General features: G+C 36.9%; 1 protein-coding gene across 1 annotated transcript in view; it reads left to right on the top strand.

The window, feature by feature from the left end:
• The window catches only part of NUP133 (nucleoporin 133), a 43193-nt gene that overhangs the window by 4294 nt on the left and 21225 nt on the right, over positions 1-17674 (top strand). Inside the window, exons 4-17 of the mRNA XM_082049180.1 lie at positions 158-265; positions 2548-2679; positions 5169-5339; positions 5990-6145; positions 6238-6308; positions 6844-6991; positions 7892-8039; positions 8728-8885; positions 9967-10058; positions 12139-12302; positions 15313-15407; positions 15541-15765; positions 16698-16820; positions 17272-17371. Of these exons, the coding sequence (XP_081905306.1) occupies positions 158-265; positions 2548-2679; positions 5169-5339; positions 5990-6145; positions 6238-6308; positions 6844-6991; positions 7892-8039; positions 8728-8885; positions 9967-10058; positions 12139-12302; positions 15313-15407; positions 15541-15765; positions 16698-16820; positions 17272-17371 (1891 nt within the window). The remainder of the gene's footprint in view (positions 1-157; positions 266-2547; positions 2680-5168; positions 5340-5989; positions 6146-6237; positions 6309-6843; positions 6992-7891; positions 8040-8727; positions 8886-9966; positions 10059-12138; positions 12303-15312; positions 15408-15540; positions 15766-16697; positions 16821-17271; positions 17372-17674) is intronic.

Below are 17674 nucleotides of genomic sequence, written 5' to 3'. Positions count from 1 at the left end.
TTGCTGAAAGTGACTTGTGTTATTCTTTTGGTTGCCTTACAGGGTGTCTGGGCTAGTTGAAAATTATTTTTTAACAGGTTCAAAAAGTCTAAAGACTCTGTGGCAGAGGAATAAGTTCTTCCAGTCTCATGTTTATTATGACATCTCTTTCTTACAGTTATCTCTGTGCAAGGAACTGCAGCTGCCACCCAGTGACTTCCAGTGGAGTTCTAGTTTAGCAGCTATATCTTGTGTCAGTTCCTCAGGTGAAGCAACTTCTCTGCAGGTGATCAACTTTTGAATTTTAGTGTTTAAAAATACTCTTAGAGTAACTTTTAATATATCCTTTTTTTATCAAGTACTTATTTGAAAACTGTGTTTAGGTTGTACTGTCTAGTCTAAAGGTCAGGATTGATAGTTTGCAATAGGTATGTTTTAAATAAACAAAATTCTGCTAGTCTTTTCAAGTTACATCATTTACATGTTGTAGGATTTTCTGGTTTAATCCCAGCCAGCCACTAATCCCTGCACAGTCACTTGCTCACTCCCTCCTGGTCAGGTGGGGGAGAGATTCAGAAGAGTTAAAGTGAAAAAACTCATGGTTTGAGGTAAAGGCATTTTAGGTAAAGCAAAAGCCACACACAGAAGCAAAGCAAAACAAGGTATTAATTTACTGCTTCCCATGGGCAGGCAGGTATTCCACCATCTCCAGGACAGCCAGGCTCCATCACGGGTAACGGTTACTTGAGAAGACAAACACCATCACTCTGAATGTCCCCCTCTTCTTCCTTCTTCCCCCAGGTTTATACAGTGAGCATGACCTCATATGGTGTAGGATATCCCTTAGTTGGGCTCAGCTGTCCTGCTGTGCCCCTCCCAGCTGCTTGTGCACCCCCAGCCTGTTTGCTGGCCAGGTGGTGTGAGAAGCAGAAAAGGCCTTGACTCTCTGCAGCCTTGCTCAGCAGTGACTAAAACACCCCTGTGTTACCAACACACTTGTCAGCACAAATCCAAAACATAGACCCATACTAGCTACTCTGAAGCACATTAACTCTCTCCTTAGTTAAGTGTTACTTGCCATGCTTTCATGACAAACAAAAATATACTGAACTAAATTATTTTGTTACCACCAGAGCAATCAAATATTCAGTCTGAGCAAGTGCAATTTATATGCATGCTGGCTAAAAGAGTTGTTCAGCAGTGAGTACACATGGATTCTCAGTACGTCTGTGTGAAAACACCAGCAACCTCCTTTGGTGGTCTCTGTAAGGAAGCTTGCACTAGGAGGACAGATGATTTCACCTGTCTGCACTGATTTTTTCCTAAGTGCCTTATTATAACATACTGTCCTGGAGCATGACGTGTAAAGATCATTTAAGTTTTCTGAAAGTACGTTCATGACTCTGTTACTGTCGTTCATAAAGAAAAGCAGCTCTCATTTTTTCAGCTTGGGTGTAGTTTCCAGTTAATATAAGTGGTGCTCTAGTACAACTGGATAAGTAGTCATCTTTGGAAGGAAGAAGTACCACAGAATGGGATCTTTCCTTTTGACTTTACTGTGTTTTACTTCCAGATGGTGAAAAGCAATCTAAGTATCTTGTGGTTAGCTCATAAGCTCTAAATGCGGTATGACTAAGTCTACCCAAAGAAGTTTAAGAGGAAGTAATACACCTAAACGAAGATCTTTTTTTTAAATTTCATCTTTCTTCAGCTTGTGAGCTATGCTTGGCTATTATGATTTTGCAGAGTGAAGTGGGAATATTAGTTGTAGAAAATAGTTCACTAAAATGAAAATTATTAAATAATGGGCAGGAATCACAAAGGACAATGCATTCTGAGTTGTTTTTTTAATTGTTAGTATGTTCATTAGACTGCTTTTCTTTGTGAAGATCTGTGTGTCATCAAAAATCAGTTAGAAAACTCAAAGGAGTTTCTCAATAACAGCTCTAAGCTGCTGTTCTTCTGTTTTGTGACTTTTTTGCAACAACCAATAGATGAAGTACAACATTTTCTGTCTAAATCTCTTCTTGAACACAGTTTCTTGCTTCACGCTTTGAGTTTGGTATGTGTGTGACTTACTGTGTGAGAAGCCCTAATGCAGGCACGCTGTGGGCTTTTGTCTTTATGAAGAGAAGAGCCACTGTGTGATTTGATATTTTTTCCTAATGACACTGGAACGGTTTCTTTGTTAAATTGTAGCCTGTGTTTCAAGTATTCCACAGTAGCTTATAACTCTTGTCATCTGGAATTTTCCATGGCCTCTTTTCTGTCTTGCAGCTGTAAGTTTTGTTTGCATTTCCATAGCAGACTCTGAATTATCAGGAACAAGAACCAGTAGGAAATATCATTTTTAGCAAAAAAGCAAGTATAAGATTCCCTGCATGTATTAAGTTACGCTACAGAATCATTTTGCAATTCAATTCTAGGTTTGACAGTGTGCATCCATATGTATTTGCTATTTTTTTGTGTGTTTGTCACCCACAATCTTGATATGTAAAATGACATGTTAAAGCTGCCGTCTGATTGTTATAATCTTGCATGTTCTGTTAATTATTTTCTCACTTCAAGTCTCTGTCAATAATGGTTGCTACCAGCGAAGGTTCTGTGCGCTACTGGCCCAATCTTGCACATGAAGGTTCCTATACGGAGACTTTTACAGACTTTGGAGGCTCTCTCTGCAGTTTCCTAACAGCAGTAAAGGTACAGTACAATATGATTTATATTAAAATACTGCTTTAATTCTTAATTTAAAAATTAAAAAGCATTCAAAGCATTCTCCATATTATCAGTACTAAATCTCCAATAAATGTTGCAAAGCAGACTATCAGATGTTCTGAGGAGTAACTTTGGAGATTGTTGGTGAGTGTGATGATCTTAAGTAGCAGAGATGACTGGTAGTCATAAGTAATAACGTTTAAGTCAGGGAAGCATGCTGGTTTCAACCAAAATCTTAACAAGACGGGTTTGGTATCTCAGCCTGTAGGGAGTGTCAGTGTTGCCCCTGTGATAACTTCCAGTGGTAGAAGCCCCACTATCACAAAAATGGAGAACTACTTTATCTCACCCTGCAGACCACACACTCAGCGTCTTGCGGTATAGCTCACTAGTGGCTGAATTTGAGAGATTTCTGTATGAAGGTAATGAACAAGTAGATTATGAATTGTTCTTAGAAATTCTGTTTTATGCTCTTGATGTGCCTAAATGGGGAATCTCTCAGAATATGTAAAAAAATTCAATGTGTTACAGTATGTGTTATCTTCAAAACTAGTTATCATCATTTAAATTACATTTTATCTCGTGAATTTTTCAACATCTACTATTCATATCCTGTATTATAAATATTATTTTAGGACATCAACATGTCTTAAACATTTGTAAACCTAATCAGAGGACAGTGATGTTAATGACAAATTTCTTAAGATTTTTCAAGATATTAAGATACACTAATAGATATCTACCCTATTAGAGCTTGATTGTGCCCAAGTTTCAGACATCAAGATGAGGAAAGCAAGGTGTTACCATACCTGTGGTTGAAACACTGACATCAGCATGAATTCAGAGCTAGAGGAACATTTTTTTTCAGAGCAAAATCCTTTTATTAATCAGTTAATGTTCTAAAGCTGCATTATTATGTAGATGAAAATGATACTTAGTCACCTGTCACTGGGCAGATTTAACTTTTAACGTAATTTTTATATGGTCTGATGAAAATTGTGCTGGTTTTTAAATTTATTTTTAACTTTGTTCTGTGAACGTTTCCTGTACAGGTAAACAGTTAAATTATTTCAGCAACCTTCAGACCCTTAATGTTCAATTTTTTTGAAAATTGTTGTACATCTGACAGACTTTGTTCATTCCCTGTAACATACAAACTTTGATCAGTTTTGAATTGAAAGCACGGGGTGGGGTTTATGCCTTGGTGGTAGGGGGAATGAAGACTGTGTCTATATTATCAAGTAGCAAAAGGCAATAATTGAGAATTTATAAGTTAACAAGGTTAGTGCTGAAGCAGTGCCACTGGCTACACAGGTCATTTTGGAGGGGGGGTTATTTATGCTGGTTCCAGTGTAATGAAATGAATGGCTGTGAGTGGTCAGAGCCCATTGTCCAGTTTAGTTTCACGCAAAGCGGGTGCAGCTGGTGCCCCGGGACTGCTCCGACAGGGGACGTGAAGCCAGCAGGCAGCATGTGGGGACTCGCAAGAGGTCACTTCAGAAACAGAATCCTGATGTTAATTTTGGTGCTAACGTGAGTGCTCCCATTAGGACAGGCAAGAGATGGGCAGCAAAAGTCTCTGCCTCCTGAACGAGTTAGATTAGTACCTACAATGGAGCGTATATTTTGCATAATACAGAAGACTTCTCACATTTTTGCAGTACAAAGGTAACACTTTTTCATCATTAGATTTCAAGGATTATATGACATTTTAGTTCTGTTGTTAAACTGCAATAGAGTTTCATGGAGTAAAATGTCATGCAATTGTAAGAAAATGAGTCTCTGCCAGTGCTAAGCACCAGTCCGATGTCTGACTTAGTGCTAATGTTTGTTATTTCTTAAAACAAACAAACACCCCAAAACACAAACCCAAATTAAAATCAAAACTGACAAAACCAAAAAAATACAACCAAAACACCCCAGCAGATGACAACCTCTTTCTTTATAGGTGCATGTTATTTTATTTTCCAGTCTGACAAAAGCATTGTTATCTTTTCTCAGTTATACATTCACTAATGCACTATTCATTTTTTAATTACCTACCCCAGTCTTTTTGGACATAACTAGGTGGAAGATTTGTTCTGTGCTTTATTTAGATTTGTGTTCTCTAGGGTAGGATGCTATTAAAAAAAATATAGTGTGCTTAATAAGGCGTAAAGTTTAAATGCATACATAGAAGTTGAATATATTATTAATGCAACACACTGAATAAATATATCTTCATATTTTAAAAAATTGGTTTAAAATTTTAAAAAGTATACTGTGAGCTGTACACTGCACTGATTCAAGCATAGAGAATAATGTCGAAAATTTATTCAAACAGTGTTTTTATGTCATAAATGCTTTCAAGTACTATGGATGCTTTGTGTCTCATTTAGTGTTTACCCTTATGAACTGACATAGATAAAATTATCTGACAGTAGAATTGTTTCAAGACTTATTTTTTTAATATAGTTGCTTTTTCTTTTTGTTAGGGAGGAAGCTTTATTTTATCATCTACCAGAGGCCAGCTAGTTCGATTGGTACCAGATAGTTCTGGCAAGATTCATCAGCATGCCATGCCTCAGGGTCAGGGCATGTTTTCTGGAATTGGTAGAAAGGTTTCTTCGCTTCTGGGTATATTGTCTCCTGGACATGATGCTGTGGTAAGCTTGAAAAACATTCATATAATAATCTGCTTTAATTTCTTTCTGTAATTTCTATCTTCAGTGTTTGAGAAACAAAAAATAGAAGGCTGTGTAAGGATGTATAATGACTAAAAACAAACAAACAGAGACAAGGCTCAGCTCATTTATGTTACTTATGTTTCCTTGGAATTTGAACAAAAGACGTGAACCAAATAAATCTGTATGCTTTGTAAAGGAGAATGCTGACTTGCTCTTTAGATCTGAATAAAAGAGGACTTTAAAGTAGTAATACTTCCTGGGGAATATGCAATGATTCAAAGTCCTGCCTGTTTCTAGTAACAGACTCATTACTACTTGAAGAAACCAGCAGTAACCTGTAATTTTACTTGTCTAATTTAGGGTTGCCAGGGGCTTGTGATTGGGTTCAGCTTCGCCCGTGAACTCCACAAAAGTTGGAAGCATGAGAAACAGACTTACGATAGATGTTGTTATATCTATAAAATAAGACTTCTCTTCGAAATTATCATAGTACTGTCATCTTGTAACGTAACTTGTGTAGGTTGCCCAAGGAAGTGATTTTTTTGTGGACTGAGAGTGGTGTAGATTGTTGTATCCAAATATTAAGGCTGTGCTTTAACCTTATTAGCTTTTTTCTTTTTGAAATGCAGATTTCTAGTGTTCTTTGGGATAAAGAGAGATCAAGCTTTTATATGCTAACAAGTTCAAATCTAAACAAATGGGAGATTGATGATTCATCAGAACGTTATATTCTCAGCTGGGATATCAACAGGATCCTGAAAGAACATATTACAGATGCAATTTGGGTAAGAACCAGCTCACCTGGAAAGGGTTTATGTGTTTGTTTAATTAGTAGGCTGTTTATATATAGTTAAAAGTCAGATGTATTCTTTTTTAGGGTTCTGAAAGTAACTATGAAGATATTAAAGGAGGAGTAAATATACAATACATGGATTTGCAACAGAATCGGTAAGGAAGTACACTTGCATCTAGTAAGACTTACATTAATGAGATAAATGTGTTCTGTTGCAAAAACTATATGTAATTGCAATTTAATTTTACTTGAATGTCCTGTAAGATAACTAGGTTATCCTATACTGTATGCTATCATTATCTCTTTAGCATTATAAATTTGTTGTTTTAGAATAATTCCTTTCACTTTTTTTAGTGTCATTTTATGAGGTATTTGTTTTGTCTTCATATTGCAAAGCCAGCAAGTAAGCACTTGTAACTTGTTCCAGCAAATGCAGAGAATTCAGTATCTCTTGTTTTTACTTTAATGACATAAAATCATAACTACCTGGGTTCAGTTCTGTACTGCAATATGAATACTGTTAATAAAACAGCTTGAAAGAGCAAATAATGTAGTGTTTCTTTCTAAAAAAAATATAATCTTGGAAAATATTTGTGATTGCACTTAAATATCTGATTTTGTGAGTGGTAGAGCTTGGGCAAGTAAAATATGTAATAATCTCTTGACGGTGTGCTATCTGTTGTTTAATAGTGATGGACTGGTGATACTTGCTGCAGCGTGGCATCCTGGAGATTGTCCATGTCTTGTCTACTACACTCTCATAACAGTAGAAGATAAAGGCTACCAGATGTCTGATGATGTTGTTGTGGAGGTAACACAGTACAATCCATCTTTTCAGGTATGTATATGAAGGCTCTGAAACTGATTTAAGTTTTTCAGAGTGTTTTAGAATATTCCTGTACGTAAATCAGCTGTCAGATTTTTGTCTAAAGGAAAATCAAGTTCTCTGTCTTAAGGTTGTTATTGGAAGTATGTGCTTGTAGTATTCTGAGGAAAATGGGTACTAGCATCTTTTAATGTTCAATAGGAACTGTATGTAAAGTTTATGCTTTACATTTTAAAGTGTAAAAGAAAAAACCCTCAGAAATAGAAGTCTAAACATCTGATTATTACGGATTTAATTTTTGTCCTGTCTGTGAAAGTTTTTACAGAGTAATTTTATGGTGTACTCATGCAATCCATTTAGAACAGATCTCTGCTGAGACTCTCGTAGCAGGACAAGGAATTAAGAGACCAGTGTTTTGGTCCTTGCAAGCCAGCTGGCTTGCTGGGAGGGGAGGACGCGTTGGTTGTCCTTGGCGTGCTGCCTTTGTGCTGTCTCTTCTGGAAGCATAAGCTTAGGTATTGATTTCTCTGGTAAACTTCTACAACTCTTCCCCACTTAGCCCTGCCTGCAATGGCATCTTAAAATTGAGACTTAAGATGGAAAGAGTATGAAAACTCTAGAATAATTGATCTGTTTACTTAATCTCTCCATGTGAAATTAGCAAGAATTTAATATATATACAAGAAAAAAACCCCACAGGATCTTAAGTTTTAGGGCAAATTAAAAGTGGTTTTGGTGTGATTTTTTTTTTTTTTTTTTTTTTTTTAGGTTATAAGTTGTATCCATATCTCTTTGTTAAAAAGTAAACCAACTGCAGGCAACTCATATCATCCTTTAAAATGTTAGATGTTTGTTATGTTTGTTTAAGGTTGTGATTACATATGTGATATTGTTCATATGTGACACTTGCAGTCAGAAGAGGAAGTGTTGTGCTGTCTGGTAGTCCCAGATTACTTCAGCCATGCTGCTTACCTCTATAAGGAAGATGAAGTGTTTGCTTGTTCCACCGGAACTGGGAGAATTTCTTTACCACAGGAGAGAATCATATTTGGCATACAAGGTAACATGCAGGGAAACCCAAATAATCACATTTCGTTGATACTTTCTAATTGAATGTTTTTACAGGATTGAAATTTCTCAGAGTGCAGAATCATATTTATGCTCCTTTTTATTTAATCTTTAAAGTTGGGAGTTTCTCATGAGCATATGGAGAAAGTGCTGATGTGACATCCAGTATTGTTATTGCTCACTCTACAGTGTTTTGATGAAGATGAAGTAGATTCCCACCCTTGGTACATGAAAGGGTGGGGGTTTTGTTTGTGAGGGGTTTTTTTTTCCCCTCCTTTATTTTTCTTCTTCCAACATTCACTCTGGACTTTTTTTTCCCTTGAAGTTAACTTGGTGTTGAGGCTCATCCTATAATAGGTGCCTGTTGAGAGATGTCTTTAAGTGTGTCATCCTTGGCCTTCACAGCTGTTTTCAAGTAGGATGTGCACATTGGTCCTTAGGTGGATTTAGACCACCTGAATGTTGATTTTTTTTTTTTTTTTTTTTTTCTTTTTAACTTGCAATATCTGGAAATCTACATCTGGAGTAGCAAATAGTATACACAATTTCTGTAAATCAAGTGCAGTTGTCAATTGCTGTTGGTTGGTTCATGGCAAAATTTAATAATTGGCTATGAAACTGTTACATTTTGTTCTTAAATTGGTGTCATTAATGTGCTGCTTTTTTTTCTCTCACCTTAGGAGATAGCATTTTAGGAGCAGGTTCCTGTAATAGCCTCCCCATCTTCTTTACCAAAAAAAGTGGACTTATCACCATCTTGTCCAGGGAAAACATTTCTGTGCTTCCTGAAGACCTTGAAGATTCCCTGTCCTCTTCTGTTGCTGGACTGAGAAGTGAGGTAATACTTGTTTGCCTGGCTGGTTGAAAACTGAGAGTAGAAACAGATGTTTTTCTGGCAGTTTTGAATTTTCACTGTGGAAATCCTAGCTTATTTGAGTTTTAAAGTTTGGGGTTTTTCAGAGACTCATACTTGTAATGAAGGCAGTAATCAAAACCCAAGAAATTTTACATCATCTGCCAGTTTGGGTAATTTTTTTTGTTTTCCTTTGTTTTGAAGTCAAGATTTCTATGAAATCTATTTTTTTTTCACATAAATATATTACAATATGTCACTAGGCCTGATATAATATGGTGCAGAGACTCAGACCTTGTTCTCACTTTTTGATTGCAATGGTTTCTTTAGTCTTTTGTGTCTATTCCTCTGTGCATATGACACTTTTTTATTATCACACTGTGAAAAGCTTGGAGGCTGAGCTGAGAATGGCTGTATAGTGGCTGAATGTTGTTTCTGTTGTATGTTTTTAATATAGTCTTATAAATATATGTTAAAGTATTTTAATTGATATTTTATGCAATGTGCATTTATTAAGTTCTTATTTATAACAAATACGTTTTATTTAAAATGTATGTGCCTTGGAGTGGGAGCGAATAATAGAAAAGTTGCTAAAATATAAATTAGAGAACGTTCTATGGGCAATAGTGAGCTGCAATCCTTATTCCAAGTAAATCACCTTTTAAATCAGTTGTTATTAACCAGCATTTTAGTGAAAGACCTTTGTGGTGATTGCTCTGATGGAACTTTGTTTTTCTGATTGAACTAATCTCTAGTTAGATTTGTCTGCACTTTGTTTTTGTACTCATGAATACATTTTAAATTATGTCAAAAATGTTTTGATTTTTTTGATGTTAAAATATTTTAAATTACCATTAAAAATTTACCTGGTGGAATAAGCTGGTGAGATAAGTCGTGGTGTGACTTTCATTGTAATGTCTCTTACCTTTGGCTTAATAAACACAACTGCTTCTAAGTGGCTTTTTTATTTTAAATTTATGTTGTTGCTACTTAAAAAGAAATGTTTTCATTTTGTAATGCAGATTGATATTTGTCTTTCAGCTGAAGTTATTATTTGCATTTTCAGAGTCCTGTGTTTGATGCAACCAATAGGCTGGAAATTATAGCTCAAGAAGATAAGACTAAATTACTGAAAGCTGCTTTTCTACAGTACTGCAGGTAGAAATTGCATTTGATTTTTGAGGCTTTGTCTGTTTGCTCTTCTTGAAGGCACTCTGATATTTGAGTAAGAGATTGTCTCAGTAAAGATACTCTTGTTTTGTTTTAATTAAAGCTATTTTAATGACACATACACATCTCTATTAGGAAAGTGTTGGATCTTACACTAGTGAAGAAGTGATACGTGCAAACATGTACAGTCTCCATGACTTTTTGCTTACTCTATATAAATTCTGTGATGTTACATTACTGCCAGTGAAACAACTTAAAACTTCGTTGTTTTGACTTCTTTATTCTTTTAGTAAGCGATGTTTTGTTGTTAAAAAACATTCTTTCCTTCCTCATTTTTATTTGCCTAGCTGTTTCCAGTAATAGTTTCGAAAATGTTTAATTACTTTTTATGTGACTGTGAAGAATAACTAGCATTCTGTGGCAAGATCATAGCTTTTTTTAGATTGACTGATATGAGGGGAGTGGAAAGAAACCCACTGTTCATCAAACTATCCTGATTAAAGCAGCCTGACAGTTGGGAGGCAAGCAGTGCCTCTGAAAGGTTGTATGTTGAGATGAGTGATGTAAACAAAGGAAGAAGAGGAGAGTTAAGAAGATAAACAGTTATAGATTTGGATTAATTATATTTAGAGGGGATTGTTTTCAATATGTATTAAAAAAAAAACCCAACCTCTTAACACTAATCGCCTTAAAGAATCTTAAAACTTGGGAAGAACAGATTTAAGATAACAGGAAGTCGGGATGCTTTTGGAATAGAACTGTGTGTGAGGTAGAAGATATGAGGGGGATTAGGCACGTATAATAAAGGTTATCAAGACAAAATCTGTAAACATGCACAGAATTTAGAAAGAAAATCTACATGTATTGAGAAATAGATGTCAGTAAACAGAACTGCTGCTGGAGATGTCTGTAGTCCTCAGGTGACTGGAGTAGCTACAGTCTGAGAGCACAGATAACAAATACAAAAGTTGATATCCCAGGATGTGGACAAGAGGGTTTGAAACAGGGTCAGAGGAAAGTAGGAGGTAGCAAGGAAAACAGTGTGAAACAGTATGAAAGTTTAATGTTATTTTGATTAATATTAGGGTTATATTTATGAAGGTAGAAAAATTAATAATTTGTGTATAGTATTGTTCTAGAATTTTTCCAGAAAAAATAGTCTGGTAAAATGAATGGAGAAATCCTTCACAGAACAGATGTAGCACTGGCCTCTCCAGATGTCCAAGCAGCTGATGCAGTGCAAATAGAAAAAGGTTGTTTTTTAGAAGATTCAGTATAATCCAGATTTTTAAAGTATAGGTTACTTTAGTAAACCTTTGTGCATTTTCTTGATGCACTGTTGGTTTTTATTTCAAGATATTTTGGTCGTATAAACACTCAAACTGAAAGTCTCATGAAAAATAGAAATATTTCCAAAATCAGATAATATATTGGAATCACAGTATCCCTTCTCAGTTGGAATACTATAATTTTTTAGTCACCAGATCAAATCAGTGCTTTTTGTGAATATTGGATACTTCTTACATAGAATTCTTCAGCACGACTTCATACCTTAGAGGCTGGGGCATTTAGATGCTTCTTGCTGTTTTACTCATTAACCTGAATAGAATAGGATGCTTTGAAATTATAACAAGAATAACTTGTTAGATTTGCTGAACCATTTCCCTGAGAACTTTTAGTCTATTGCCATTTATGGGAGTGATTACATGTACTTTTGAGAATATTTTAAAGTAAGCAATAGAAATTTGGTGACTTAGCTACCAGAAACATCCAGGCAGGTCTGTTTGATGAATCTTTTCTCTTAAATAATAGTAATAGGGGTAATAAAACAAAACGTGACTTGAAACAGTTCCTGGCTTGTGCTTTTTTGTTTTATAAATTGTGCAGCTTACTTGCTTTAAAAGAATTGGAAACCACCATAAATGGTTTTGAGAGAGCCCAAGCAATGTTTTATATTTATAATCTAAAGCACTTCACAAAAGCATATCAGAAAATCTGATTGAGTGGTTCTTGTTCCTATAATCCTATCATTTTTATTTCACATAACTTTGTGTTTCTTTTATTTCAGGAAAGATATACTCAATGCACAGAGCATGGTAGCTGAACTTTTTCCAGGTGACACAGATCTGGATTCTGATGGTGAACTGGACAGGGCAGTGACTCAGATCAGTGTGGATTTAATGGATGATTACCCTGCCTCTGATCCAAGATGGGCTGAATCTGTACCTGAAGGTAAACGTGTGTTTTTTGTTTGTTATGTGGGTTGTTTGTTGTGGGTTTTTTTGGTTAGTTTTTTTTTGTTTTGTTGTGGGGTTTTTTTGTTTTGGTTGGTTGGGTTTTTTTTGCTTGTGTGTTGCATTGGGGGTTTTTGTTTGTTTGTTTTTTAGGGTTTTTTGTGTGTTTTTGTTTGTTCATTTGTTTTTTGTGAAAAACTGTCTATATTACTCTAGATAAAATTACAATTTAAGCTTTGAAACCAAGGCACAGGTGTCCTTTGTCCTCTACCACCACTAGATAGATATATTTCCAGGAAGGCTAAAAGATGCATCTTATGACACTACCAGATAAACATCCAGTCTACTGTGGTTAGGTCTTGACTTCATGTAGTAAATGCAAACAGCAAAGAAAACAAATTTCTGAGAAGGGTATTTTGTGCAAGGAACAGGTGGTGGCACTTCAGTGTTTCCATGATTCCTTATATAGTTCTAAATTATTTTCTACAAATAGATGTATTAAGAGAAAGTGTTTATTTGCTCGTGCTTAGACCTTTTGTCAGTGTGGCTGCACAGCTGCTGGCGGGCTTGGATCCTCGGTAGAATGAGCTCGTATCCCTCTCGGGCATTGGTATTTAACTTCTGCCTAAAAGAGGACTAGAAAATTTATTTTGGGATATTTGTTGTGTGCAAAGGATTAAAGCGGATATGTTTTCACCGAGGAACTTCTTTGTTCATGCTTCCCTGTCTCTTGTGAATGGTGTCAATTTGGAGCCATCCCCACGACTAGGCAGCAGTTGCCAGTTACTGAGCAGAGGCTTCAGTTTGAAAGTTCATGTAGTAAATATTTACAGATGGATGATGCTTCCTGCTGTTGTTTCTGTATGGCAACGAGTTAGAAATTGTCAGGCATCAGATCCTTAGTATTTTCTGAATCAACTTTATTTTTAATTCAGCAGCTTATCTGCAGTTATTCCTGGCTAAAACAAGAAGTGAAAATTGCTAGCTTCTTGGAAATCATCTTGCTAATTTTGCTTACAGTGATAGTTCTCAGTTTTTGTATCTTGATAGTCTTTTGATTTAAAATACACCTAGAATATACAGAAATTCTGAAATAGGAAAATAACTTGGGTTCTGGAGCACTCTGCTGGGGTGAGATTCTTGTGAGGGTACTCATGAATCATAGAATTCCAGGTTGGAAGGGACCTCAACAATCATGTGGTCTAAACTTTCTTGGCAACGGCATGGTCTAGAGAAGATGTTCCAACACCGTCCAGCTGAATCTTAAAAGTGTCCAATGTTGGGGAATCCACCACTTCCCTGTGGAGATTATTCCAAGAGCTGATGATTCTTATTGTGAAAAAAAATCTCCTCTTGTTTCCAACCAGAATCTCCTCAGGAGTAACTTGTATCCATTGCCCACTGTCTATTCTGTGTGACTCCTGGTAAAAAGTGAATCTCCATCTTCTTTGTAGCCACCCTTTACATACTGGAACATGGTGATGATGTCTCCCCTAAGCCTTCTTTTCTTAAGGCTGAACAAGCCCAGTTCTCTCAGCCTTTCCTCCTGTGGCGGCTTCCCAGTCCTTTGTGGCCCTTCTCTGAACCCCCTCCAGCCTCTCCACCTCTTTTTTGTATAGCAGGGGCCAAAACTGAACACGGTATTCCAGGTGTGGCCTGACAAGTGCTGAGCAGAGTGGGATAATGACTTCTTTGGCTCTGCTGGTGATGCTCCTGTTGATGCAAACTGACACCCTGTTGGCTTTTTTTGCCACAGCAGCAGCACACTGGTCATTCATACTGAGCTTGTTGTCCACCAGGATCCCCAGGTCCCTTTCCACTGAGCTGCTCCCCAGCTGGGTAGATCCCAGCCTGTGCTGCACTCCTGGGTTTTGTTCTCCCAGATGCAAGACCTTACACTTGTCCTTGTTGAACTTTGTCAGGTTCTTGTTAGCCCACTCTTACAGCCTATCCAGCTCTTCCTGCAGGATGGCTCCCTCTTCCAGAGTGTCCACTTCCCTGCTCAGTTTGGTGTTATTGGCAAACTTCATCAGGGTACACTTGATCCCATCATCAGGATCACTTATGAAGATGTTGAACAGTGTTGGACCCAATGTCAGTCCCTGGGGGATCCCACTGCTGACAGGTTGCCGGTTTGAAAAGGAGCCATTTGCCACCACCCTCTGGGTATGGTCTGTCAACCATTTCCACACACACCACACTGACAACTTGTCTAGACTGTAACGCATCAGTTTCCCTAGGAGCTGGCTGTGGGAAACCAAATCAAAAGCCTTGGAGAAACCCAGGCAGACCGTGTCCACCACTCATCCCACATCAACTGAGGAGGTTACTTTGCAGAAGGTGATCAGTTTTGTCAAGCACAATTTGCCCTTGGTGAGTCAATGCTGACTTTTCCAAATCACGGGCTTCCTGAGGAAGCTCCACCATCCTCACTGACTCCTTTAAGGACCTGATGGTCTGGACAGAAATGTTAGCTGGCTCTTCAGATGCAAGCTCAGTTGCAGAGGGCCATGGTGGGCAGCTACTTATCTTGTGCAGAGGAATTGCAGAGGCATCGCAGAGTAATTAGGTCTGAGTGCCTGTGAACACTTCATTTTGTAGTAGCTGTGATCTGGGCCATAATGAATTTAGCAATAACTAGTCCACGATGAAGATAAAAATTTGAATCTGAATCTTACTAAAACTTGAATAAGCTGGTGAGCTGCTATTTTAGCAGAATAATGAATTGAGTGCTTCAGGATAGTTATACTGATACAAAGATACTTGATGGAGCTCTGAGCAACCTGATCTAGTTGAAGATGTCCCTGCTCATTGTAGAGGATTGGAGTAAGTGACTTTTAAAGACCCCTTCCAACCCAAACTTTTCTATTATTTCTTCTAAAGGCTTTACTTCAGCTATGGTAGAGTTCACATTGAAAACAGCATGGTAAATAATGTATAAATGTGTGTACATACATTTTATTTTAAAAGCACCAATGCGGTTACACTAAACATTTTTCTCTTTTTAGAAGCAGCTGGTTTCAGCAACACATCTCTCATTCTTCTGCATCAGCTAGAGGATAAGACAAAAGCACATTCCTTCTTCATTGAGTTTCTTCATAAGGTAAAATTCTAGTGTTCTTTTGGTATCGGCATGCACACAGTAGAGTATTATTTCGCCTTATAGTAATTCTTCTAGAACGCTGTTTAAAGTGCTTGTGGTGTGTTGTGTTTTGTTTTTTTGTTGTTAATAAAAGGTTGGTGTATTTGAACGTCTGGGCAGTTTTCCAGTACGAGGGATGCCGATGGCAACTCGGTTGTTGCTCTGTGAGCACGCAGAGAAACTGGCAGCAGCTATTGTTCTCAAGAATCACCACTCCAGGCTGCCTGATCTGGTGAATGCTGCTATACTGATGGCATTAAACAAAAGGGAGTGTGACATTCCACCAAGTCTTACCCCTGCAGATGTGTTCTTTCGAGAGGTAAGAAACCCATTATTTCTGAATCATTGTATAGTATGGCATCCTCTTAAAAATCAATTCAACTTCACAGAGTTTCCCTTTAAGTAGGGATGGTGAGGTAGTATTTGCCTCACTTCAGTGTACATGCTTTATGTCTGCAGCTGAAACATTAATTCTGACGAATTTCGTGTAGCAGAACTGAAGTTGTTATGATTTCCAACTAAACTACATGAATGAGCAGTGAAAAAGACAAGTGAAATTCTCTGGCACGTCAGAAGACATAGGCTAAATTATCATTTTTGAGGGGTGTACTGAAGAATGTGAAGCTTTCCAGATAGGAGGGCTGCTTTGATGAGCTGTCCTGAATGGAATTGTATCAGTTCAGTTTCTCATAATATTTTTATCCACTCTAACGTTAGTGAATGTAAGCTAGTTCTCAGTTTATGCTGCATTCCAGTCTTTATTTCTTTTTTCATTCTTGAGAAGAGCTATCCCCAAAACATTTATCTTAGGAGGCTTTTTCCTGCAGAGGACAGTAGTTGCTAGTGGAGAAAAATAAATATCAAAGAAAATAGAAATAATAGTTGACTATTTTAAAGCAGGTATATTATCCAGTATACTTTGTCTAACAAAAATTCTACTGCCAAATGTTTCAGCATAATATGGAGGAATATGCTTAATTAAAGTTTATGGAGTAGCTTTTAAAAAAAGTTTGTTGTTTGTTTGTTTGTTTTTCCAGACTTAAGTTCAGAAATAAGGCAGTTCTTGTGTTCTAAGTATTGCATAAAATATAAGCTGGTGATTTCATTATCCATTTGAGTAGTTAATACCTTTTCATGTGGTTTCTACTGATATTCTGTTTCTTTTTCTATCCCACTCACAACTTGGCTTTCAGGTGTTAGCTGGTGATGGATATGTTTGTGCTCAGTGCAATTTTTCCTTCTGTCTTTAAGGTGTCACAGATAGATTCCATCTTTGAATGCTTGCTGGAAGAAGAGGAACAAATCCTGAAAGACACAGCTATTGAATCAATTGAGTGGGCCCAGATAGTTGTCAATGTGAACAACATCATTAAGGTATAGAACTGCATTGACTGGAATGTTTGGGGGAGGGGAGGGTAGATATTGAAGAGCACTGAGCAAGTTGAGTGTAGTACAACTGGGTTACTGATATGAGAGCAGAAGTGAACGCACTTTTCACCTGTCCAAATATATTAGAAAGGAAAAGATGGTCTCACGCAGAATTAGGGACATTCTTTTTCCTCTTGACCCACTGCTGAAGAGAATTTGAGAAGTTGCAGCGTTGTTGGAAGTTGTGAAAGCGTGAGTACGTAGCAAAGAGTGAAGAGCTTATGTTTGAGCACTGAGGCTTCTTGTGCAGTCAGTTTGTGCTCTTCTGTACAACTGCGTGGTGTACAAAGGAGGAGGATATTAAAAGAATATTTCAGAATTAGGAAAAACAACATCTTTTGCAGTCTGTGTATATACAGGCAGACTTAAGAGTACTTCTGTCCTTGTCATTAAATAGGACATGCTACAAGCTGCCTGTCAGTATCGTCAATCTAGAGCCTCTTTGTATAAAACAGGAGACCTTCCAGAAAGAGAACCTGAATACATTCCGTGGACAGGTGAGAATTTATTCTTTCTGGTTTATTAATTGTCTGTCCTAAACAAAAATATTTTTAATGAGTTTCAGAACACAATAATTTAAATCTTAATGTTAAACTTACTGTTAAAAGCTACTACAAGGTTGTCAGTAAGCAAAGGAGAAGCTGAAGGTTTAATTTGGTAAATTAAATGAACCAATGAACACTTATTTGTTTCCAGTATTTATGATAATTCTTTAAAACTTGCATTGCAAATTTGACACCAAAGTTTGGGAGGCAAAGCTTGTTGTTGTTGTTGTTGTTATTTTTTTAGTATGTACTGGT

Source organism: Streptopelia decaocto (genome assembly GCF_964273445.1).
Source record: "Streptopelia decaocto genome assembly, chromosome: 3".
In the NCBI taxonomy this organism is placed as follows: Eukaryota; Metazoa; Chordata; class Aves; order Columbiformes; family Columbidae; genus Streptopelia; species Streptopelia decaocto.
The sequence above is the reverse complement of the archived record's forward strand: the minus strand, read 5'-3'. Positions and strand labels throughout refer to the sequence as shown.